At 47.1% G+C, this 24,901-nt stretch overlaps 1 protein-coding gene across 4 annotated transcripts in view; it reads left to right on the top strand.

Moving 5' to 3' along the window:
• FAM135B (family with sequence similarity 135 member B) overlaps nucleotides 1-24,901 on the top strand; it is a 369,646-nt gene that overhangs the window by 322,265 nt on the left and 22,480 nt on the right. For all 4 annotated transcript variants that reach the window (XM_070075533.2, XM_070075534.2, XM_089335756.1 and 1 more), the window contains exons 10-13: nucleotides 4,219-4,374; nucleotides 5,969-6,042; nucleotides 15,509-15,663; nucleotides 21,499-23,509. In XM_070075533.2, coding sequence (XP_069931634.2) covers nucleotides 4,219-4,374; nucleotides 5,969-6,042; nucleotides 15,509-15,663; nucleotides 21,499-23,509 — 2,396 coding nt within the window. The remainder of the gene's footprint in view (nucleotides 1-4,218; nucleotides 4,375-5,968; nucleotides 6,043-15,508; nucleotides 15,664-21,498; nucleotides 23,510-24,901) is intronic.

Below are 24,901 nucleotides of genomic sequence, written 5' to 3'. Positions count from 1 at the left end.
GGTTGACATTACCTAAGGTCAACACAGGCGTGGACGCTGCTGTGGGTGTGTGTGCATGTGTGTTTGTGTCCACGTGTGCACACGTGGTAAGTGGGAGGGATTCTGGACACAGTTGTGGACATGCACTGAGGCCAGGGTTGTGATCAGTCGGGGATTTGCAGCCTTGGCTGCACATTGGGGTCACTTGAGAAGCATTTTTAAAATTTCAGTGTCTGGGTGGCAACCTCAGAGGCTCTGAGGTGGGCCCCAACATCTGTAAACTTTCAGCCACCCTGTCCTGAGGACCACTGTGTGAGAGCATGGCCAGTTCAGGGAACGTGGGCAGCTTCTTGTCCCTTAAAGCCTGATGCAATGAAGGATGCAGGGTAGGCGTCACCTTCTCCAGGCAGCCTTCTGTGCACCTCTTACAGCTCTCATTCTCTGTCTCTTTCACAGCAGTAGACAAACATGTTATAGTAATGCATAGCTAGCACAGGGCCTCATGCCTCTTCCAGGATGGTTTATGCTCATATTTAGCTTCCTAGAGCTCAGCACAGCCCCTCACACAGAACAGGCCCTGAACAGAGTGATGGTTTGATGCTGATAGCAAAGAGCATGGTTGGGGCTGAGACAGCCTCATCATTTGCAAGAAGGCCTCCCCGTGGTCTGCCACAGAGACCCCTCCGCGCCCACCATCCATCATTGCACAGGCCGTGGCAGCTGTGAGAGCAGGAGCGTCCTCTTGTGGCTTAATTAGAAGCTTCTCTACCCTCATCTGAAGCCGTTCTATTATCAGCTGGAGAAAAAAACTGTTTTTCCCAAAGATACCTTTAAGGAGTAGTTTTTCCTTTTTCCTTTCTGCGCTCTGGTGGCTGAGCTCAGAATTCGCACTGTGTTGGCCAGGGCCACTGCAGCCGAGGGGAGTGCTGGGGCTGATGGTCTGAGTTGTTGAGGTGTGGAGCATTGCCCATGATGCCAGAGCCCTTATTTATTCCATAGCAAGTTACTGGACGGCCCCTGTCTGCCAGCCATTGTGCTGGTGCTGGGATGCTGAGGCAGCAAAAGCTCCAATGCGGCCCAGGAGAAAGGAGAGCAGAGTGTGGCTCTGCAGTGTGTGGCTGGGTTGCAATGAGAGCAGTCAGAGCAGGCCATGCAGAGAGAGGGGAGTGTCACACTCGGAGCACAGCGGAGTTCCAGAAGCGTCTTCCAGAACCAAGGCCTGGGATTGGCTCCTACAGGGTTACCTGCAGAGGACAGACAAGCCTACAGTGGTGACAAGGAGAGAAGGGAAACTGGAAGGTAGTGAAGAAGGCATTCTAGGGAGAGGGCAAAGCCCAACCAAGGGCCTGGTGGCTGGAAGTAGCCAGGTGTGTGGAAATCAGTGTAAGCAAGTGGTGGGGGCCGGGAGGACGAGCAGTGGGTTACCTTGGGCCACAGAGGGAGGCAGCCAGAGGCCAGAGCTGAGGTGGGGAATCTTCATCGGAGCAAACGGAGACGCTTTGGTGCAGGAGTTGGATTCCATTTGTGGCGGACGCTGGTTGGAGAATCTCCATGTGCGATGCAGCTAGCCCCACCCACAGCCCCCCTTTCCAACTTGGAGGTTTTCTAGTAACTGACACTTGGCTCTCCCACCCAACCCTTACTTGTCTGCCTCTTAAACACTCTTGATGATGGTGTATGGCACTGAGCCAAGAGCATCCACTCCCTGTTGGACTCCCACCTCCCATGTGTCCGGCTGGAGGTCATGCATTCATCAGAGGAAGCAACAGGTCTTTCATCTTGGAGTTTTGTGGCTGTGTCATCAGAGACCAAAAAGTTCAGTGATGACTCTGTCTGGAGCCAGTCACTCAGTATAAAGCAATAGTCCTCAGCATTTATGTCGCTTTTTTATACTCTGAGATGCCTCACTCCCCCTGATCTGCCTTCATCTAGCACCGGCCTTCAGTTTAAGAACAGTCAAGGAGCTGGCTCTGTGGCTCACTTGGTTAATCCTCTGCCTGTGGCACCGGCATCCCATATGGGTGCCGGGTTCTAGTCCTGGTTGCTCCTCTTCCAGTCCAGCTCTCTGCTGTGGTCCTGGAAGGCAGTGGAGGATGGCCCAAGTGTTTGGACCCCTGCACCTGCATGGGAGACCAGGAAGGAACTCCTGGCTCCTGGCTTCAGATTGGCAGAGAGCCGGCCGTAGCGGCCATTTGGGGAGTGAACCAACGGAAGGAAGACCTTTCTCTTTATCTCTTTCACTGTCTATGGCTCTACCTGTCAAATAAAAAAAAAAAAAAAAAACAGTCAAAGAAAATGCCAGTGTTTGAATCTAGGAGGTAGACGTAGACTATTTTTCTGTAGGTTCTTACCTCCCTTAGCACTCACATGCTTTGTGTACTCACTTTACAGATGAGGAAACCAAAGCACAGGCCAGAAGGGAAAAAAATAGGGGTTGAAATGGGCACATCTCTGGGCCCTGGGCCCTCACACATGATGGAGAGCTCCGTGCCGTGTGCAGTTGCTAACTCATGTCCTATCTCCATCACTAAAAGGGGCTTCCTGCAGACAGAGACCCTCTCTGATTCATCTTGTGTCCCTATTTATTTATTTTAAAAACAGAGTTACAGAGCTGGGATGAAGAGAGAGAGAGAGAGAGAGAGAGAGAGAGAGAGAGAGAGAGAAAATATCTTCAATCTACTGGTTCACTCCCCAAATGACTGCAATGACCTCAGAGGGCCAGGCTGAAGCCAGGAGCCAGGAGCTTCATCCAGGTGTCCCATGTGGGTACAGGGGTCCAAGTCCTTGGGCCATCTTCTGCTGCTTTCCAAGATGCATTAGCAGGGAGCTGGATCAGAAGTGGAGCAGCCAGGACTTGAATTGGTACCCATATGTGATGCCGGTGTTTTAGGCAGGCGACTTATTCCACTATGCCAAATCACCTCCCTTTCTCCCTCTTACTGCCCCCCCACCCTCCATTTATTCTAAACACAAGTATCAAGGGCATGAACAATACTCACTAAATGCTTGTGGAGTAGACGATGGGGCCTGGAGATCAGGGTCCAGCCTTGGTGACTGCCTCCGGCCTCTCCTCAGAGATCTGACCTTTCTTTCCATCTCTCTAAAATTCAAGTTTCTGCCCAAGAAGGCGACTGTCCTCATTCTATGCTGCAGGGATACAAAGTGTTTCTCTTTAAACAGTTTTCTGCCAAAAAGGTCCAGACCTGCACTTGTCTTGTTTCTTGATTGTTTATTTGCAGCAACCCGGAATTCTTCGTAAGTGGACAGTAGGAGGAAGACGGTGTTGGGTCACCAGACCTCTGCTGAACACCTTCCTTGTATGATCTTCTAGCCAGAGTGACTCTGTGGGGTTACAGAGTCTTTGTCTTCTCCCACGAGATGTTGGGGGACACCAGTGTGCCAGTGGATGGTATTGCAGCTTTGTGGTCATACCATCCTACAGTAGAATCCTATTGCGTCAGTGTCATTGTGTTTTTCTGTAAAAGGATGGTTACAGTAACTTTACTACAGGGTATGGGTAGGGAGCAAATGGGGAGAAAATATAAGATGCCCAGTACTCTGCCTGCCTACTAGTAAATAGTAATAAGTGTAAGCTACTCACTGGAAAGCTTAGAGTTCACAATTTAATGGGATATACATTATAGTCTTAAATGAGAATGTGTGGTACTTAGAAGAGTTTTGGTCCAGTGTGAATGGTTGGTTAGTTCCTAGCTGGACTCAACAATGAAGATACCTTGAAGGAATAATCACTGGATCTTGGCATTGAGAGTAGAGCTGATTGGGTTTTGTGGGTGATGGATTTTGTGGGTGATGGGATTAGAGGTATTGGAGGGAGGAGTTGAAAAAGGGTAGCCACTGTAAACCAGAAAACACTAAATGTGCAAGACATTTGTGGAACCCTATGTAAAATGTTCCTAGTGGGAAACCGTGTAGGAAGAGAAAGGCTGGTGCTAGACAATGGGTGATCTTGCCCGTAAGACCTAGGGCTTCAGAGGTTATTTTGCAGACAAGAGCTACCTACATAAAACATTCACTGCTGTGATTGTGGCTTTAACTCCTGAATCAGCTGTGGTATGGTAACGTGACCCTGGGGGCCTGCAGGCTGCACTACAACACCACAGGTGTATAGAGAAGTGAAGAGATTCCCTGCGAGCAGAGAAGCCAGGGAGAACTTGGGGAAGAAGACTGCAGGAGCTCACGTGAGTGGGAGGCCCTGACGAGGTCTTGCTTGCCTCTCAGATGCTGAACAATCCGGAGAAGATAGCAGAGCAGATAAGCAAGGACCTTGCCTGGCTTGCCTCCCACCTGATGGCTCTGTGGACCCAGTTCCTGGACACGGTGACTCTGCACTCCCAAGTGACCACTTACCTCACCCAGGAGCACCATACCTTGAGGGTGAGTTGTCAGACGGCACAAATGCGGTGATTGTGAGCATTTAGTCTCTTGAGGAAGAGCTCTTCATTTAATCATGAGTCAATCTCATAAAGTAAGAAAACCAAGTATCTGAAGATTAGATGCACAATGTGCTCAGGGAATACACTTAAATGGCTGGCTTTAGAAATCGTTTTATCTGCATTTGTTTATGGTCCCTGTTTGCAAAGCTCTGAAATTCTAGTGGAAGAAATAAGACTTACATATAAAAACAATTGAAAGCAGCCCAATGTATTCATAAACATCTGTTAAACTGTGTCCATAAACCAGGGCCTTTCATCCTCTAACTAAAACCTCGAAAGGGGCACTTAGGAAAGAAGAAGGTTTATTTCAGACGACTTTTCAGGAGATTCACAGTCCAAGAGCAGGTAATTCCATTGGTTTAGGGTTAAGGTTAGGGTTAGGGCTAGAGTTGGGTTTGGGGTTGGGGTTAGGGTTAGGGTTAGGGTTGGGGTTGGGGTTAAGATTAGGATTAGGGTTAGGGTTAGGGTTAGGGCTAGGGCTAAGGTTAGGGTTAGGGCTAGGGTTAGGGTTAGGATTGGGGTTGGGGTTAGGGTTAGGGTTGGGGTTAAGATTAGGGTTAGGGTTAGGGTTAGGGTTAAGATTAGGGTTAGGGCTAGGGCTAGGGTTAGGGTTAGGGTTGGGGTTAGGGCTAGGGCTAGGGCTAGGGTTAGGGTTAGGGTTAGGGTTGGGGTTAGGGCTAGGGCTAGGGCTAGGGTTAGGGTTAGGGCTAGGGTTAGGGTTAGGGTTAGGGTTAAGATTAGAGTTAGGGTTAGGATTGGGGTTGGGGTTAGGGTTAGGGCTAGGGTTAAGATTAGGGTTAGGGTTAGGGCTAGGGTTAGGGTAGGGGTTGGGGTTAGGGTTAGGGCTAGGGCTAGGGCTAGGGTTAGGGTTGGGGTTGGGGCTATGGTTAGGGTTAGGGCTAGGGCTAGGGCTAGGGTTAGGGCTAGGGCTAGGGTTAGGGCTAGGGCTAGGGTTAGGGCTAGGGCTAGGGCTAGGGTTAGGGCTAGGGCTAGGGTTAGGGCTAGGGCTAGGGTTAGGGCTAGGGCTAGGGTTAGGGTTAGGGCTAGGGTTAGGGTTAGGGTTAGGGCTAGGGCTAGGGTTAGTGTTACCTACCTGGTGAGGTGGGAAAATGGCAGAGGAGCACTCACATGGGCAACATCAAGAAGCATGCCATGGGGGATAACACCTTCTAAAGGCATCCATTTAGTGATCTAATGACCTCCCACCAGGTCTACCTCCCTGATCAAGTCTGTCCTCTTAATTCAACCATTGACATCAACCATTAACTTAAACCTTGAGGTTTTATGTAAAAACATCTGCATGAGTTTAGGAAGCCTAATCTGTCCACATCACACCCACAAGTTTGGGCTAAGAGCCATGCATGGGAGAGGGAGGCTCTGGAAGGGGAGAAAGACTGTCATTTTAGCTCCTTCCAAGTGGGCACAGCCTCTCTCCCATGAACACATACCACCTACCTCCTGGAGCCTCAATTTTAGAAACTGAAGGCAGAACCCATACAAACATTTCACGTATTTTTTTTTTTTTTATTCCCCAGGTCCGAAGGTTTTCTGAGGCCTTCTTTTACATGGAGCACCAAAAACTCGCAGTGTTGACCTTTCAGGAAAATCTGTAAGTAATAATGTGCATGTGTGCGTCACCCTGTGAAAGTAGTCACCCAATACAGCAGCTTACCTTCTGTGCTCAGACTTCTGCATATTCAGTCTGCGTGTCCCCTGCAGGCAAAGCAAACAGACAAACAAATCCAGTGAATTGCAGAGGTGGGAGCTGGCAAGTGGCAGAGAAAGTCAACAGCCAGAATTTTCTTTTGTTGAGTGTCATTGTGGTTCCATAGACAGACTCAAGACTCCCTAGGTCCCCGAAGACATTTGTGCAGAGTCCTCTCTGAAAAATAGATTAGAAGCAGGTGGTGTGACCACAAGCTATGTCAGAAAAAAACCCACAAAATTCACTTGAGACTCTGCAGTAGCTACAAAATGCATTTAGCATAAAAATTAAACCTGAACTACCTAATTAAGAGTACCCAGGAATTTCTAAGTTTATTTTCTTCCAGAAAAAATAATTGAAAAATACTCAAGAAAATCAGGGGGATGACAGAAGATGAGGTCATCTTCTCCCATAGATGACCTGGTAAGCAGGAACAGACATCCCTCCAACATGTGTTGGCCTTGGCTACACAAGTCCCAGGATATCTCTCTTTTTTTTAAAGGATTTATTTATTTGAAAGATGGAGTTACAGAGGCAAAGAGAGAAAGAGACTCAGAGAGAGAGAGAGAATCTTTCATCCTCTTGTTCACTCCCCAAATGGCCATAACTGGAGCTGGGCCAGTTTGAAACCAGGAGCCTGGAGCTTCTTCTAGGTCTCCCATGTGAGTGCAGGTGCCATCTTCCACTGCTTTCCCAGGCCATAGCAGGGAGCTGGATGGGCAAGGATCTGTTTTTGTTTCTGAATGGTGTGTTTGCCTCAGACCAGAAATGTGGGTGGATGGAATAATGTTGGAGAAGCCATGGAAATCTGACAGGAGAAACACTTGAGATTCATCCATTACGAAAAACAGACCTGGAGACCTTTTAATGCTCATCTTTATAACCTTAATTTTCTCCTCCCACTTCATTCTGTTTAAAAATTACAATGGCGTTTACCATTTGCCTCCTAGTTACTGAAAGCCAGGAGAACACCAAGGAAAACACATCTTCATGTTGAAATGTCTTGTCCAGAAATCTCTAGAGTCCCTCACTCACACGCTTACTCATCCATTCATTCTGGTCTCCAGCAGGAACTTGCTGAATGTACATTCTAAGGCTAACATCACGATGTGACAAATACGAATGAACTCTGAGGACACTGAGAAAAATATTGCAAATCAGGACCACTGCAGGGAATCTACTTCCAGAGTCATTGTAACAGCAGGGGAAGCCATGACTATGTCTTCAAGAAAGGCTAGCACAGTGGAGATGCTGGACACAGGCTCTGGCTCTCCGTGAAAAGCTTTGTCGGAACCCCAACCACTTGTACAGAGCTCTTCAGACAACTTGGGTCTAAGATCCTCTTCCTCCATTTAATTCCTAAATGTTCATGAGAAAGCTGGTTTTTTTTTCCCATTGTCATTTTCATCTGTTATCCCATCTATCTAGCCTTAGTTCCTTAGCCAGAGAGTAGGAGAGATAATCATTGTAAGACTCAAAGGAGAATATCTACACACAGGGAATGCACAGTTCAAGCCTCAGACTCTGCTCAGAACATCTTAGATGGGTAAGGTGCTTCCTATACATTGGCAGTGGGACAATAGCAGGGAACAAAGGGAAAAAAAATCCTCATAGGCCACTCAAAGGCAAGGCATGAGTTAACATCATCTCAGTACATAGGGACAGAAGATTCTGAGAAAGGGATTATGGCCAGTGTCTTCATCAATGATTAACAACCCAGCTCTCAGGAAAGCAAAAGTCAAAACACAGTTTTGTAGTGTTGCTGACTTCCACTGGGTCAGTGATCCCGCAGGGGTCCATTTCAAGTCACTGATGGGTGAACGTGGAGCTGGGGTGCCAGAATGAACTGGCTCCAACACGAATCTGGGGATGAGATAAGGTCTGTTGTAGCTAACGTGAAAAAGTCTTTCTGAGGATGTGACCTCTGGACCAAGGCAGGGGTAGAGCAAGCCACAGCGTGCCATGGGCGAAGGCTGTGGAGGTAAGGGAATAGCTGGTGCGCAGGCTGTGATACCAGAACGCAGTGAGTCTGGGAGCACAGGAAGGCAAGTGTGGCTGGAATGGAGTGAGCAAACAGGTCAAGGGGAAGGCAGGGGGGCCAGAGGGGGCAGTAGGGACCAGCTGTATAGGGCTGGACCAGGTAAGGACCAGGTATGGACCTGGTGTGTAGGTATGGACCAGGCAAAGACCCTGTACTTCGTTCTGTGATAATTTCACTTCATGTATTCTCCCCACCCACGTTTTATTAGTGAATGATTGTGGATTTCAGCCTTCCAGATCTCATACACATGGTTTAAAATCTTCGTTTCCTGACATCAAGTCAATTCCTGAACCCTTCTTAGCTAGATTCTTAGAAGGGAGATTCTTTTACTCGGGAAACAGCTCTTTAATGTTGACTGTGTGCCACTGAGCTCTAGATATTCAGCAGAGAATGAAATGAGAAATTTCCTATCTCATGGAGCTTCCATTTTAGTGGTGGAAGGCATATAAACAAATAAAGAAGATACGTGAATTGGTAATAAGTGTTATAGAGAAATATGTTTCAGTGTGAGAGAGGCAGAAGGTACTATTTCATCAAGTTCTCAAAGAGGTCTCCCTGAGAAGTGACATTTGAGCTGTAATATGAATGTAGGTTGCATGTTACTTTTGAGTAGCTAGAGATTAGGGGATGTTTTAAGTTTTGAATGAATAGTGGATATTAACTTGGGACATCAAGTATAGACTAGAATAGAAGGGATGCTACCCAAGAAAAGTTAAACATTGAAGTAGCTCATCAAGAATACGATCTACGGAGAAAAGATGGATTTTTATTTCAGACTGAAAGATTAATAGAGAAAAGGTAGAAAGAAGAGGGATTGGATTGAGATAGTGAACAGGACAACTGCTAGCAACAGTTGTGTGAGGATGGGTGTGTGCCCAGGGAGGTCAGACCAGGAGAGGGAGAGCTACTGCCTTGGGGAGGTTGTCCTGTTCCTATAGGAGCAGAATCGTGCTCTGGACTAAGGATGGACAAGAGGAAAGGCAAAATGTCACAAATGTCTGTTCTGTCAAGACCCATCTTGTTCAAGCTCAAACTAAACTGACGATGGGCCACCACATTTAGTAGGATGTGAACTCAACATAGTGGGTTTGGAACAGCACCTTTTAGGACAAAGTTGGATAGGCTGTAAGAGTAAGACATGCTTGCTGCAACTTTTGTTTCAGGTGTGTTTCTGGGAATGTGTGATGTTACTTGGTTGCCATGGCAATGAAAGTTATCCCTTGCCATGGGTTGTAGTTTTTACAAAGTGTCAAAAGTGTTTTAGTACTGACTTGTAGCAAGGCTGTGTTACATTGTCCTCTGTTTTGCCAGTGTCTACCTGGTGCTTTCCAAATAGTAAGGAAGCGTTCAGTGAGTTTGTTGGTGAATCAAGGTGGAATTGTTGATGGTATGGTGTCCTGTCCTGAAGTCTTGATTTCCACATGAGATATCATTTTGTCTTTTGCTGTGTGCAGTACTCTGTGGATTTGTCCACATCATTCATTCTGTCAGATGCTAGGTGCAGAGGGGCCGAGCACTCTGGGTGCTGAACCTGTGGGACTCACAGTTTGTTACACTGGTAAGAACTTTGTAAGTATTTTATGTGCATTGCTTTTGAAAGTTCACACTAACCCTGTGAGGTAGGTACTGTTATCCTCCCTACCTTAGAGAAGAACCTGGGGAAACCTTGTGTCAGAGATGCTAGGTAGCTTCTCTGAGAACACAAAGCAAGCCAGTGCAAGAGATCTGTTGGAGTCCAGAGACCACACTTCCAGCCTCCCTGCTGTGGCTCCTCTGCACAGTATTGAGCTATTTCCCCCCAAAGAATGCAGTAGAAGAAATAAAGCCAATGTGGACTTTCCAGCCTCTGAAGTAGAGTACCCTTGTGTTGTCTGGTGTACTGCTTGAGTCACAGCAAGCCTGATATTGACATCATAGGTGATGAACAGGCCCCCTGTGCATCTTCTCCTGATTGCAACTCAAAATGGCCCAAATGAAACCCGAAGATGTCTATCGGAATACCCAACATGTGAACGCCTTGCCTGCTGTGCAATCTGATTTGCATGCACACGCAGCTCCCCTGAGTGTCACTTGGATTGAGGAAGTGGCGGTGCACTGAGCACAAGCTGCACATGGAGTGTGCACGCTCAGATACAGGTGCACAAGGCTGACCTGGGTAGGATTCTCTCCCAGAGAGCCTCCTGGTGCTGAGGTGGCTTCTGCAGTCAGGGGCAGGGTGGGTGGGGAGTGTGGAGGGAGGGGAGTGGGAGGTAACAGTTTGAAAAAGCAGAATTCAGATGCCTGTTTGAATCCTTTTGATAATAAGAGGTGAGATATTCTCATTCAGTTGATGCTACTGTTAATTGCTAGCATATTTATTTACTCTACTTGTTTCCTCCCTCATTCCCTCCCTCTCTGTGACTACTAGTCACTCATTAAGTTCTAGGCACTAATCCAAGAACCTTATATAGAGTGATTTTTTTGAAAAAAAAAAAAAAAAGGTAGACAGTATCTCTGCCCTCAATGAACAGGGAAGACAAATACATTTTTAAATAAACAACAAAATTTCAGGTAGGGATAAAGAACTAAAGCCTCTGTGGGTGAGTGGGACCAGTAGCTCCCCAAGGCTGGGTGTTGAAGAAGAACATTACTAAGAATGTGACATCTACACTGAGATCTGGAGGAGGAAGACGCCATGAAGGAAAATGCATTTCAGTGGACGTACCCACCAGAGCAAAGGCCTGAGGCCAGACGGAGCCATCGCACTGTGTCAAAGATCATGGAAGAAGCTGATGAGTCCAGAGAGTGATGTGAGGGGAACGTGGGGGTTCAGTCTCAGAGCACCACTGAGGGCCTTGGAGAATCAGTTTAGAAATTAGGATTTATTTCCATTTCGCTGGTAATGAACTTGGTTCCAACTGCTCCACATTGTCCCCGAAGCTTCCTTAATTCAGATGGATACCTTTGTTCAAATGTTGGTGCCTCTTCGTTTTCTTTCACCCTACGTCCCTTTCTTCCCTCACAGAACCCTAGAAAACACACAAACACATGCACAAACACATATCTTTATGTAGTAACACACTCCTACATACTCGTGTGTCACCAGGCATACATTCAGCCACAGTCATGTACACAACATGCCCACACTACCCACATAAACACACATGTGCACAAACACATGAGTAGATATTACACCTATGAAAACAGACATGCGTGTGTCCATACCCCAAGCATGTATCATACATGGAAACAATCACTCACAGACACCTTCCTTAGACAGAAGTGTGGACTTGGAACATAGACTTGGTCATGCCGTCTCAGCTGAGCAGCCTGCACTGCTTTGCTGTCATCTACAGGGGTCCACACACAGCAAGGTGCTAAAGACCTTCATGCTGTAGCCCTGCCTCCCTCTGCTGCTTCCTCGCTCGCTCTCTCTCACAGGGCCGCCCATGGAGCAGGGGGCATGTGCAACACGGTGTTCTTGCATACACCATGCTAAGTCGTTCATTTCACGATTTTTTTTGATTGTTCACTGTATGGGAAGCATTGCTCAAGGCACCGAGGATGCATCAGTGAGCAGAGCAGACAGCACCTGGGGGAGGATGGGCCCTAAGCAATAAGAACTGCAAACCAGTAATAATGTCCTATGTGAGAGATGAGAGCTGGTGCAGAAAAAAAGACCCAGGCAAGGGGCATCAGAAGGGCTTTGGTTGGGGACAGGAATGGCTATGGTGCTTCCTTATTTTCGCCTGTTCCATGGGAGAAGCATTATCCCTGCCTGGAAGACCTGCTTCAGTCAGTTAGCACCTGATGACTTCCAAGGCCCTGCTGCAATCAGGGTTCCCCAGAGAAACAGAAATTATAGGAGATAGAAATAGAGATAGAAGGGGCAGGTGCTGTGGTGCAGTAGGCTAAGCCTCTGCCTCCAGCACTGGCATCCCATGTGGGTGCCTGTTTGTGTCCTGGCTGCTCCTCTTCTAAGGAAGTTTCTGCCATGGCCTGGAAAGCAGGGGGAGATGGCCCACGTGCTTGTGCCCCCGCACCTGGATGGGAGACCTGAAGAAGTTCCTGGCTCCTGGCTCCTGGCTTCAGATCAGCCCAGCTACTGCCGTTGCAGCTATTTTGGGAGTTAACCAGTAGATGGAAGACTTTTCTCTCAGTCTCTCCCTCTGTCTGCAACTCTACTGCTTAAATAAATAAATAAGATCTTTACAAAATGAGATAGGGATAGGGATAGGGATAGGGAAAGGGAAAAAGAGAAAGAGAAAGAGAGAGAGAGAGAGAGAGAGAGAGAAAACAGATAGGTAGTAGATGATAGGTAAATAGAAGATAAACAGATTTTAGGTAAGTTGGAAGGTGAGATAGATGATAGATGACTGATTGATATATAGATATATAGACAGAGAGTTAGAGGAAAGAAGGGATTTTCCAGGGGAGCTGGCTCAGAGTGAAATCCCTTTTGAAAGCTGGAGCACTGGTTAATCAGTAGCATGGCTCTGTCCAGGTCTGCAGGTGTCAGGAGCAGGGAGGCTGAGATGGAAACCAAAGGCCCAGGAGCCTTGGGGAACCACTGGTAGGAGTCCCAGGGTCCAAAAGTTGGAGAAGCTGGAGTGCTAACTCTAAGGGCAAGCGAGCAAAAGGCATCCTGGCTCCAGAATGAAAAACAGAAAAAGAACATGCCCTCCTTCCACCTCTCTGTGTCTCCCAGGCCCCAAGCTGACTGGGGAGTACCCACATGCTGGGGACAGCAGATTCTCCCCATCGCTCCCCAGCTCACGTGGCTCCTCCGTAAATACCCTCACAGCCTCACCTGGGCAGCCTGGCCGTTCTCATCACAGGCCTGGACATTGGGGTTTTCCTTTCAGCAGGAACAATTAATGCATTGATTGACAGTAGGTAATGCTTTACAAGCTATCCGTGTGTCCCTAATTCAGTCCACACCCCCAAATCAGTCATTACAAGCCTCCCCAACCCCGTCAACATGGCACCCCTACCCAGCCCCTTAAACCATACTTGATCTCCAAATAAAGACAGTAACAAGGGCCCAGGTCTGCTGACATGATGGAGCTCTGCCCAGAAACCTGCTGTGCCCTGCTGTGCACCACGTGTGAGAAAGGTTAGACAGCTGCCCCACAAGGCCCGCCTAGCAGGGCCTGGTAGTGCATTGTGGTCAGGCCTCAAAGTTGCACACAGGATTTATCCCTGGAAATAGACTCCTCAAAGCCCTGTGACCAGACAGAGTCCAACACCAATTCCTCTGTGGCCCATAGAATCTTTAGCCGTTTTCTCAACACATGCTAGGCGTTGTAGGGTACTTGGCCATAGTCACAAAACGCCTATGCTTAAGAATCTACATTGCAGTGGGAAATCACGCTGCAAAACATCACATGAACTCAACTCCCCCACCCGATTATTTACTCAATAACCTTAGACAAAACCCAGCTCTCCAACACATACTCTGCCAAATTCTCATTATTTGATCCATCTCTTTGTGTGTGTGTACACGTATGTGTGTAATTCTATAAGCCTTATACCTAGAATCAAGTTTCCATCTCAGCTAGTCTTCATCTTCCTAACTGCATTGGTGATCAGTCGACCTATTTGTCAATAAACCAACAGCTGGAGCAGAACGTGTGGATTCAGATGGTAGAACAGGAACACAATTGACTGCAACTAAATTGTGCTCTGATATACAGAGAATAATGTTTAAGGAGTTAAATATTCCAAGAGTGATGAAGTCTCAATAAACCTCAGGATCTGAGAAAGAGAGAAAAGTCCCTTCCTCTTTACTTGTATGTATGTGTTAAAAGGCAATTGAGGCCGGCGCCGCGGCTCACTAGGCTAATCCTCCACCTTGCGGCGCTGGCACATCGGGTTCTAGTCCCGGCCAGGGCGCCGGATTCTGTCCCGGTTGCCCCTCTTCCAGGCCAGCTCTCTGCTGTGGCCAGGGAGTGCAGTGGAGGATGGCCCAAGTGCTTGGGCCCTGCACCCCATGGGAGACCAGGAGAAGCACCTGGCTCCTGCCATCGGATCAGCGCGGTGCACTGGCTGCAGCACACTGGCCGTGGCGGCCATTGGAGGGTGAACCAATGGCAAAGGAAGACCTTTCTCTCTGTCTCTCTCACTGTCCACTCTGCCTGTCCAAAAAAAAAAAAAAAAAAGAGGCAATTGAAAAATAAGAAGCCAACAAAATGCACACACTTCATATGTGCACTAAGTGGATATGCATATGTGATGTTTAGTAAACCATCTTGATGTATAAGCTGATGAAACATACAAACTTAAAGTAACTATGTATGAGGATACTTCAACAGGTTAATGGAAAATTCTCATTTTCCTAATCTCATTTTTCCATGAACTTTTTGAAGTGCACTCATTGGTAAACTCACCTTCCTCCTCTGTGTTGCTGCAAGTGCTGAAGAGGGAAGCGCTGGGGGCCGGTGCGAGGTTCCACGTCCATGTTGCTGTCCTACAGGACACACACTCCACCTGCTGCAGTGACAGGAGGCTTCCCAGAGGTCGGGCTGCAAAGCTAGAGGGACGGTGGGATAGACAGACAGAAACAAGCTGTGCCTGCCTAATGCTTCCCCCAAACCTTGCAGCCCCATGAGACTCTCCCGTCCCTTGGGGAAGCCTAGGAGTCATGATGCAGAAGAACCACACAATGTTAAGGGTTTGCCTTTGTGGGGCAAGATGAGCTCTCCCTTTTGCAGGGACTGGGGGAGAATGGGATAAGTATTTTCCACCACCCCTGCCATTGAATGAGGAAGAGCACTTGCCCGACTCTCAGATGGCGTTCCTATTGGTAGAAGGACGTTTCAGTAGGGGGAAAGAAAATTATTTTTAATCCTACTCAGCAGGACAGTATGGTTGTGGAACCAGGGGAATTTGTATCCTAATCCAGAGACGTGGTGTCCACACAATAATCAGTAACAAAGCTGTTTTAGGTGGTTTTTACCTCGGATATGCTGCAATATGTTATACAAAGTTAAAGAATGGAGAGTAAAGGATATATTGACTTAAGTTTTTTCCATCTCTTGATAAACTCAGCTGGCATTACACGTGCATGGAAGTGACGACACTGCCTAAAATGGCAAGTGGTTCATGCACTGGCTTTCACCAAAGGCTGCCATGGGTGTCCTCAAGCCTCGGCACCATCACCAGTTCCAAAACAAAGCAGAATTTGGATGGGAGCTGAGTAGGCTGCTGGACAGAAGGGAAGGGTGATGGACCGGCAGGGTCCACTGGGGGTTTCTGAGTGCTCTTGTGGGATTAGGGGAACCCTGCCACAGCTTTAAAACACTCAAGTCTCCCACAGATGCTCACCCACTGTGTCCATATGCTCCCCAGGATACAGACCCATAGCCAGCTGTCCCTGGATGTCCGAAACTCTGAGTACCTCTCCAGCATGCCCCCGCTGCCTGCAGAGTGCCTGGACATCGATGGAGACTGGAACACCCTGCCCGTGATCTTTGAGGACAGATACGTGGACTGCCCTGCCACAGGTTTGCCTTTTTCACTTTAGAAAGACTGAAGAGCAAGGCTTTCCGGTGGGTTTTAGAAAGTTGCCCTGTGTGCATCCCAACAATAGTGGGATTAAACTAATGACAGATGTTTATTAGTGCCTACAGTGGAAGCAAGAACTAAGGGTAAGCTAACTGGTTGAAATGACTTTATTTCACTGGAATTGACAAATAGATCCTACAGATGAGCAGTTACAGTAAAGACTCTCTTCCCAGTTCCTCTGGGGTGGAATTGCATCTAGAGCCTCAGTGTTCTCACCTACAAAATGGGAAGAACCAATGCTCTCCCTCTCACCAGAATGTCATACAAGTCAGATGAAGATGCTTTCGTGTGCCAAGTGTGAAGTTAAAACAGAAATGTGTTTCTATGGCATTGGGTTCCAATTCCTGGAAGGGCTTGTTTTGTGCCACCAGCCAAGCAAGGGACCTCAGGAGTGTGGGCTACATAAATACATGGGTTAATGGGGGATGACTCCTTTCAGGGACAGAAGATCTCATTTGTGTGTGCTGTTCATGCCTGTGTCCCCAGGTTGCAATTGTTTGGTTGATGTTACAGAGTTTGTTGATGGACGTCTATGTCTCCTGTAGAGAGCCTGGCAGGCAGTACGTGTGTGCTCTCTGTCCTGCCCCATAGCCTTGCCCATGCAAATCCATCCCCATCAATCCAAACAGATTCCTCCAAGGACCAGAGAACGTGAGTCCTTAAATTGGGTATGGAAGATGCTTTGTCTCTTTAATCCTGGAAAAAAATTCATGAGTTCCATTTTCACAGAGAGAAAAAGAGGCACAAGGCATCCAAGATTTATCCAACCTAAAGCCAGCACCCAGAGTCAACTCACTCTGCTTGCAAAGCCTTGCCATCTCTTTGGGAAGGTTTTAAAACCATTATCCTTAGATGGTAGCTCCAAGGACTATATTTTGGGGTTTCTGCAACCTGAATCTTATAGGATTTTTACACATCCAGGTGAGTTCCAAGGACAACTCAACTTTGCAAACACAGGAAATTGTTTCCCGGCTGCACCCTGCCCTCTAGTGTCAATATGGTATATTACAACTACTGTGTGTACCAGTGCAGAAATGACCCCAGCCCAGCTAGTTAAAACTAGCATAAAATATCCAGGGTGTGTGTGTGTGTGTGTTTGCGTATATATGCATGCGAGTGCATGCACATGTATGTGAGCATATGCATCTGCATATGCACTTGTTCTCATCCCGTTACAGTTAATTTAACAGTAAATTTGAATGGTTAGAAAAGAAGTTTAAGCACCCATCATCAGAATGTCTGATGCTCTCATTATTAGGTTTGGTTGCATATTGTCATCCAGTCTTTTTTCCCTACTAATAGACATTGTAGTGAATTTAGGTCTCAGCCCCTCCCTCATGTGTTATACACAGTTATGCTACGTACCTTTATTTTCTCAGAATCAACTTCACTTCATCTCTGAGACTCTGTTCTACAGCATCAGTCTCCCCAAGGCTTCCCTACCCCTTTCTTCCCAGTCTCTTAAGACTATGCCCTCATGTCTTTCTTCTAAAAACATTTATTTATTGAAAGGTAGAATTGCTGAGAAGGTCACTCCCCATGGCTGAAGCCAGGATCCTGGAACTCCATGAGGGTCTCCCACCTGGGTGACAAGGACACAAGTATTTAGGCAAACACCTGTTGCCTTCCTAGGCATGTTAAACAGGAAGCTAGATCAGAAGTGAAGTCAGCACTCCAGTGTGGATGCCAAGTGTCGCAGGCAGCAGCTTAACCTGCTGCACCTTGCCAACCCCCGCCAGCCTCTGCCCTCGAGTCTGAAGCAGCAGTGATACTTGAGTGGGGAGGTCTTCTAGGAGCATCCACCATGAAGGCTCCCCTAAGCTACTCCTTATCGCTGTTTCGATCGTGTTTCACGACCAGCTTGCAGCTGCTGTGGTGTGCTTGGAGCTGGGGCTCCAGTGTTTGGGACTGCATCTTCAAAGAAGGCCACAGACAGGCACTCAGAGACGTGGCAGTCTTGCCGCAGACCTAAGACCCGATCCACTCCCATGGCCAGACTGCTTTTACACAGTCTTCTGCATCATTCTCAAAATTAGAGCTCTTCTCCTTCTTGTCCTTCCACAAAGCACTTGGTGAGTCCTTCATCCCAGATCAAAAACATTAGCAAAAAAGAACTGTTTCCCCTTTTCTCAATAGCATGGTGACATTACTGTCTATATATTACTACGAGATTGTCAGATTTATCTTCTATCCTTCTACTTTAGGGAAAATTGGGAATTAAAAGAGTTCCATTTCTGTTTTAAGATAATGTTCTTTTGTTGTTTGCTAAAGGTCCATGGTTTGAATACCTATGGTGCACCATGAACCCTGCAAACTCTGTCTTTATTATCTATGTGGCCCCCTCCCACCTCCTGCTACGCCCCCTCCCACAGCGATCAAGTGGCTCACCTACAGCCTTCAGAGCTTGTGAACTCTCTGGATTTGAATTGTTTCCCCAGAAATTAGGAACTGTGTGACACTGAGCAAAAGGAGTCAACATTCCAACTCAGTAGGGCTACTGGGACCAATATAGGGGCAGATACTTGCCATTCCACACTTAGCAGAGTGACAGACACAAAGCGATGATGAGTGTGTGCTAATGTACACCGTTCATTAAGACCTGACTCTTAGTCCATTCTCTAAATGAGATCCTTTGCTACTCTTGTTTTTCCATAGTTGTAAGAGTGAAACCTGATTTTTGCTCTTTTGCCAAGCCTGCTTCCTCACCACACTCCCTGTCTATGATGAATGGATTAAGTCTTTATGTTTGTTCCGTGGATCTACAGCCTGTTACCTGTAACATAAATATATGACTTCTCATCTGTCCATGGCCTGCAGATTCCTCCAGGCTGAGTGGGTCCTCTTCCTTGCTAACCTCACACCCTCTCCGTTGCCTGCAACACTTCCTCTGTCCACCTTGCTCCATCTGCCTGGGGCCAACTGATGGCTGACCAGATTTCTGGGCCTCTGCCCCATGGCTTGTCCCATGCCTGGTATGACTCATCCTCTCCTTTTCTAAGGGAGTTCTCCAGCCCACATTCTTTGTTTGTTTTCTTTTTCTTTTTATAAAAGACTTTTTTAAAGACCAATTTTAGATTCCCAGCAGAGGAGGAATGAGGAGGAGGTTCAGAAATGCTTCAGACACCCTCTGCCTCCTACACACAGAGCCTTCCAATTCCACCATGTACCATCACAGGGGTATCTATATGTCCGCGCTTTTAGTTGGGCTCTTTCTTGGTGCTGTATGTTCTTTGGGTTTAGACAAATGTATGGCCACGGGGATCCACTGTTACAGAATCACACGGAGCAGTTTCACTGCCCTGAGAAAGCTCCATGCTCCACCAGACCCCAAGCAGCAGTGAGCCTCTTGCATTCTGTGTGCTTTTGCCATAGCCCATATTCTTGGTAGGAGATCTAGATGTCCACCTGTATGTTTCCCTTATTTTGAAAATCCCTTGAAGAGAGAAACTGAGTCACTGTTCCAGCTGACACCACTTGTCTTCTTCTTGACCCCTGATTAGCACGGGGATTTTTCACGTAATACCCCTCTGAGAACATGCTAAGAATGTACCCAGCTAAAGAGATCCATTTTTTTCCTTGGCCCAACCATAAATTCCATGCAAAGACATTGGAATAAAATGTCTCAGTGTCCCATGTGGCTTGGAAGTACAATCTCAATGATTGACTTCATAACATTCAACAGTGGTTGTATTCATTTAGCTTCTATTAAAACCATATGGAAGATTTAAAATTTTTAAAAAGATTTATTTGATGGTCAGAGTTACATATATACAGAGAGAGAGGGAGAGAAGAAGAGAGGGGGGAGGGAGGGAGGGAGAGAGAGAGAGAGAGAGAGAGAGAATGAATGAATGAATTTTCCATATCCTGGTTCACTCCCCAAATGGCTACAACAGCCGGAGCTTGGCCAATCCGAAGCCAGGAACCAGGAGCTTCCTCTGGGTCTCTCACATGGGTGCAGGTGTCCAAGGACTTGGGCCATCTTCTCCTTCTTTTTCCAGGCACATTAGCAGGGAGCTGGAAGTCCTGGAGCAGCCAGGACTTGAACTGGGGCCCATGTGGGTTTCAGCGTCACAGGCAGTGCTTGACCTGTTATGCCACAGGGCCAGCCTTCCATTTAAACCTTTTAAAGAACATAAAAACCTAGCCCTCTTTTTCTCTTGGTATATATGAAAATTAAATAACATACCAAAGATGTTCTCATCAGAGCTATTGTACAATTGACATTGGAGGCATTTAACTTTGTCCAACTATAAATTATTAGGGGAGGGTGGGGGGAAGAAGAGGAGAAGAGAAGGTGGGAATAGAGAAGGGGAGGAAGAGGCCTGGCATTGAGAGAGAGATGTGATAAACAAATGTGTTTATCCTAAAGAACAAAGTTAAGCAAGATCACACTTCGGCTCCCTGCCATTTGGCTCTGAAGACCATGTAGGCCTCGTGCTCTGGGTGTTGCTGGGTGTGATCACCTTGGTTATGCAGCTCCAACTTGCAGTGCTTTTCTGCACACAGCAGGCATGACAGCAGTTATGACTGCAAGGCCATGCATATGCCCATCCTAGAGTCGGGGAAAGTGAACTCTGTAAGGAAAAGAACTCATTTAAGTTTCGTGGTTCTCCAAGGTCTCACAGTTTGTAAGAGGCAGCGTTGGGATGGAAAAATCAGGCTTCTAGACCACTTTCTTTACTTGTAAATACTGTGCATGAAATAGATGGACGTTTTCATAATTACAAGTGGGGATTATCAAATCTCCTTTGATAGGTAGTAAGTAAACAAAAATGATAAGATTTGGTGGGTTTTCATTAGTGCAATACAAATTTGGTGTAAATTGTTCAGTTTGGTCAACCTTCAGGGTTTAAAGGTGCAGTCACTAATCAGGTCGACTTCATTTCCAGTTCCACACACAAGCTCTGGGGCTCCCTGCCCACTGGCCATGATGTCTGTGTTCCTGTAAGCTTCTCAGGTTCAATGCTGTGCTGGAAGGACTTACAGGGCTCAGGAGAACACTTTACTTATGATCATTTTGCAGAGATGGGAACGTTTGGCCCACGGGCCCTAGAAGGCCACAGAATCATTTGCTGTGGCCCTGCCAGGCAACCACAGGTGGGGCAGGCTTGAAATGCAATAGATCTATGTCAGGCTAAACTTTTTAGGTTAATCATTTTGTTCAGTTCATGAATGATGTTGTAAATATCCAAAGAGCCCTTGGCAGTTTAAAAGGTTCCCACCCCTGTAAACAGTACATGTGGGGACCGGCCAACAAGAATTAGACGAATGTCTGAGAGATCTCAGAGTGTAGCTTGTGTGTGCTTGGGCCTTGTCACCCTTCTAGCACATCAGGCTTCATCATCAACCAGAGAAGCTCACCCGAGCTCCAGTACCTGGAGTTTTTGTTGGGGTTTCACTGGGTGGGCTTGGTCGATTAGGTCCCTGGCCATATGACTGAACTGAGGCTCCGGGCCACCTTTCCTCCCCTAGAGGTCTGGCCAATATTTCTTGGCCCAGTATTCTAACCCTCTAGTCAAATGCATGGTCTTTCTGGCATCACCAGGTCCTGTCCTAACTCATTTCATTAGCATAAACTATTTAGGGATTCTTCCTGAGACACTTGCCAGGATCCCCATGAATAGCAAAGATATCCCCGGGGACCACTTGGGGACTTCCAGGGATCCATAGGATCTTCCCCAGGGACAGCTAAATTGTTTCTTGTGCAGTAAGGCATTCGATAGCTTGTGAGCATAGATACCTAACCTATAATATTTCCTTTCTCTTTATTGCAGGACCTAATGTGAGTGTCTATCCTAATTTTGATGTTCCAGTGACTAGTCCTGCAATAACAAGCCTAAAAGAGAAAGAAGAGAGCCGTATTGTAAATAGCAACTCATCTTTTAGGGATGACCTTGTCCTGGCTACCATGAAACCAATCCAAATGAACTCCAATGAAGAGGGTACTCGGTGTCCAGAGCCAGGAGACAGTGTGACCACACAAAACAAAATGGACACGTGCTGTGAGTCTCAGGTGTATCTGACCATTGGTGAATTCCAAAACAAATCAAATGTGTCTGAAGATGAATTTTTGACTGGGCAAAGGGCTGATGTTTGTGCCTATGCACTGGCAGATGTGGATACGCCCAGGAAGAGCTCAGGCCCAGAGGATGGACAAGCCCCAGCACTGACCTACATTGACGTGAAATCCAGCAATAAGAACCCCCACAGAGCTGAGCCCATAGTGGTCATTAGTGCTGAGTGTGAGAATCAAAGTGCTGGAGACAACATTAGATTAGACAGAGCTGTGCCAAGCAAAGTAGTAGCCAGTGGAAGTCACCAGAATGCCATCTCTTCGGACAAAGTGACTCTCCATGAAACGAGTGTTGGAAAGGGAGCAGACCAGGAGGGTAGGATGGTGCTCCTTGGTCTGAAACTCCTCCCCTCGGAGCCCTGGGAGTCCCTCGGCTCTGCACTGAGGGAGCCCTTTGATGTTAGGTCTTCCTCAAAGGACCCGCACACAGAAGAGCAGGAGGCCCTGTCAGTGCTGTCTGGAGTCATCAAGAGGTCTTCGTCCATCATTTCTGATTCAGGCATTGAGAGCGAGCCGAGCTCTGTGGCCTGGTCTGAGGCCCGAAGCAGGGCCCTGGAGTCACCCAGTGACCGGGAGGTCTTGCACCAGCTGGTTCGAAGACACGCCCTCCACCGGAACTCCTTGGAGGGGGGGCACACAGAAAGCAATACGAGTTTGCCGAGTGGTATCCAGGCTTCTCTCACCTCCATTAGCTCCTTGCCTTTTGAGGAGGAAGAGCGGGAGTTGGCACTCACCAAGTTAACCAAGTCTGTCTCTGCACCCCAGATCAGCAGTCCAGAAGAGACTGCCGAAGACGGAGACAGCAAGCAGCAAGGTGCGGCTTTTGCGGAAGCTTTGGCTATGCACAGTAAGAACAAGGATTCCCTTGAACACGGCTCTCAACCTTGTGGTGGCTCCAGAATCCAGGGTTCTGGGGGAGAGTGTTCCCTTGTGGAAATTATCTTAGACACTGACAACCAGCAGGGCCCTGGCTACATGGACATCCCCAAAGGAAAAGGGAGTCAGTTTGATCCTCAAGGACATTGTCATCTTGATGGCAGGACTGAGAACACAGCGGGTATTGAAACCAAAGGTTTTACTTCAAAAATCCCACGCATTACAGCACTTGAAAATTCTAGGACCAGATCTTTCCATAAAACACTAATGGAAACCCCAAAGGGCATGCCCAGTGACTTGACTGTGGGCAAAGGAACTCTTTCCAACAGCTGCATCTCAGAGGCTGGGGGCATCTCTCACCCTAAGGTGCCTGCACTCAGCTGTCTATCAGCTGCTGATGCCATCGACCTGAATTCAGCAGGCGAGTGCGGCAGTTCACCTTGCGTGGTTGATGACAAAGCAGTGAAGAGAGGAGCCACTGCCTTCCTGGAGGCTGAACGTGAAGCAGGCACTGTGTGCCCCACTGTGACTCACCCCGTACCCACCCAGGTTTTGAGAAGCCAAGAGCCAAAAGCGGGCAGTTCTGTAGCCCAGCTGGCCTATGCAGAGTCCTTTACCTTGGAGAGCCTGAAGGCTGTGGAGGTCGTCAATCTGTCTGTGTCTTGCACTGCCACCTGTCTCCCTTTCTCCTCTGTGCCCAAGGAGACCCCTGCCAGGGTTGGTTTCTCTTCCAAACAGACTCCGTTCCCCATCACCCATCAGCCTTTGGGTTCCTTTGGAGTAGTTTCTACCCATTCCAGCAAGCTGGAGGAAGAAGTCAGTGAAAGGATGTTTAGGTAAGCTTGCTGATGGCTTGCGGATCTCAGCACAGTGTCCTAGACTGGGCCACGTATTTCTCATGAGTCTTGTTTCAACATTGAGATACCTGTTGTTTTCTGATTTAAATAAAGTAATGTATTCATATCATGCCGATTAGAAAAGCTGAATAGTATCGAGAAATGAAATTCACCAATAAGCTGACCTCCAAAGTATTATACTGTGACTCGTCTTCTCTATTTGTTCTTCGTGCATCTGTGTCTATGTGCAGCTTTTATGCACAAGCAGGTCATTCTGTATAAACACGATTGTAATTTTTCCAAGTAATAACTGATCTTTCTATTTCTATTCCTTGCATCATCCTTCTAATGTTCACACAATATTATATTGTGTGGATGCACCATGATTTATTAACCAGGTCATTTGCAGATGGTGATTTACATTTTATTCAATATATATTATCATAAATATCTCTCTTGAATGTCACAGTGCCTCTGTCTTTGCACATTTTGAGAGGTTTCTTAAAAACCTCCGGGGAATAGGATTTTATCATCAGATTTGCTTTCTAAGCTTCCTTTTCAGTTCAAGAGTTCTGAAACTTATGGCCCTTTTTGTAATGTACCCCTTCCTCCTTGTGTTGAGTTTGTGTTCGTGTTGCTCCCTTACCTATAAACAATATATGTGATGACATATACAACACATCGTTTTATCAAGTCTATCCCCATTGAAAAGTGCTGATGCATTACCTATTACCAATGCCCCCCAAAGAAACTGCACAGGCAGGTCAGCATTGCACCTTTTGTTTTGTGAAGAATTTTAAATACCTGAAGGAAGGGACTTGTCATCAGTTTTTATTTGGTTTCCAGTGCCTGGTAAACACTGTCCAGTGCCTGGCCAGGGTTGGCCTGACTTATTGTATTTACAGTCTACCATGAGAGAAGTAGCTGAGACCTGTGACTGTGTGGGCACCATGGGGCCAGGAGGACAAGGCCCTGCCTAGTTTGGCTGGGAGAGTGGCTGGAGAGTGGTAGCTAGAAGAAGCTTCTCAGAGAAGATGCATTTGTATTGAGAGAGAAATACAAAAGATGATGATGATATTTATGATGATGAGGAGAACAGTAGTTTATACTACACGATGAAGATCCATAATCTGAAACTCCAAAATCCCAGATGCCCCAAAATCTACTCGGAAGCTTTATCTCCTTCAAATTAAAAATGTTGAATAAGATCACCTTCAGGCTATGTGCACAAGGAGTATATGAGATAAGGAATTTGGTTTCTCTGGGATTCTCATCACCACGGTATGTCATGATGCACACATAAATGTAACAAAATACAAAATCTGAAACGTCAGTGGTCCTGGGTGTTTCAGGTAAAGAACAGCCAGCCTTTACTAGACAGCCATTTCACAG

This window comes from Oryctolagus cuniculus, chromosome 6, assembly GCF_051225735.1.
Source record: "Oryctolagus cuniculus isolate XC-2025 breed Fujian yellow rabbit chromosome 6, ASM5122573v1, whole genome shotgun sequence".
Taxonomy (NCBI): domain Eukaryota; kingdom Metazoa; phylum Chordata; class Mammalia; order Lagomorpha; family Leporidae; genus Oryctolagus; species Oryctolagus cuniculus.
The sequence above is the reverse complement of the archived record's forward strand: the minus strand, read 5'-3'. Positions and strand labels throughout refer to the sequence as shown.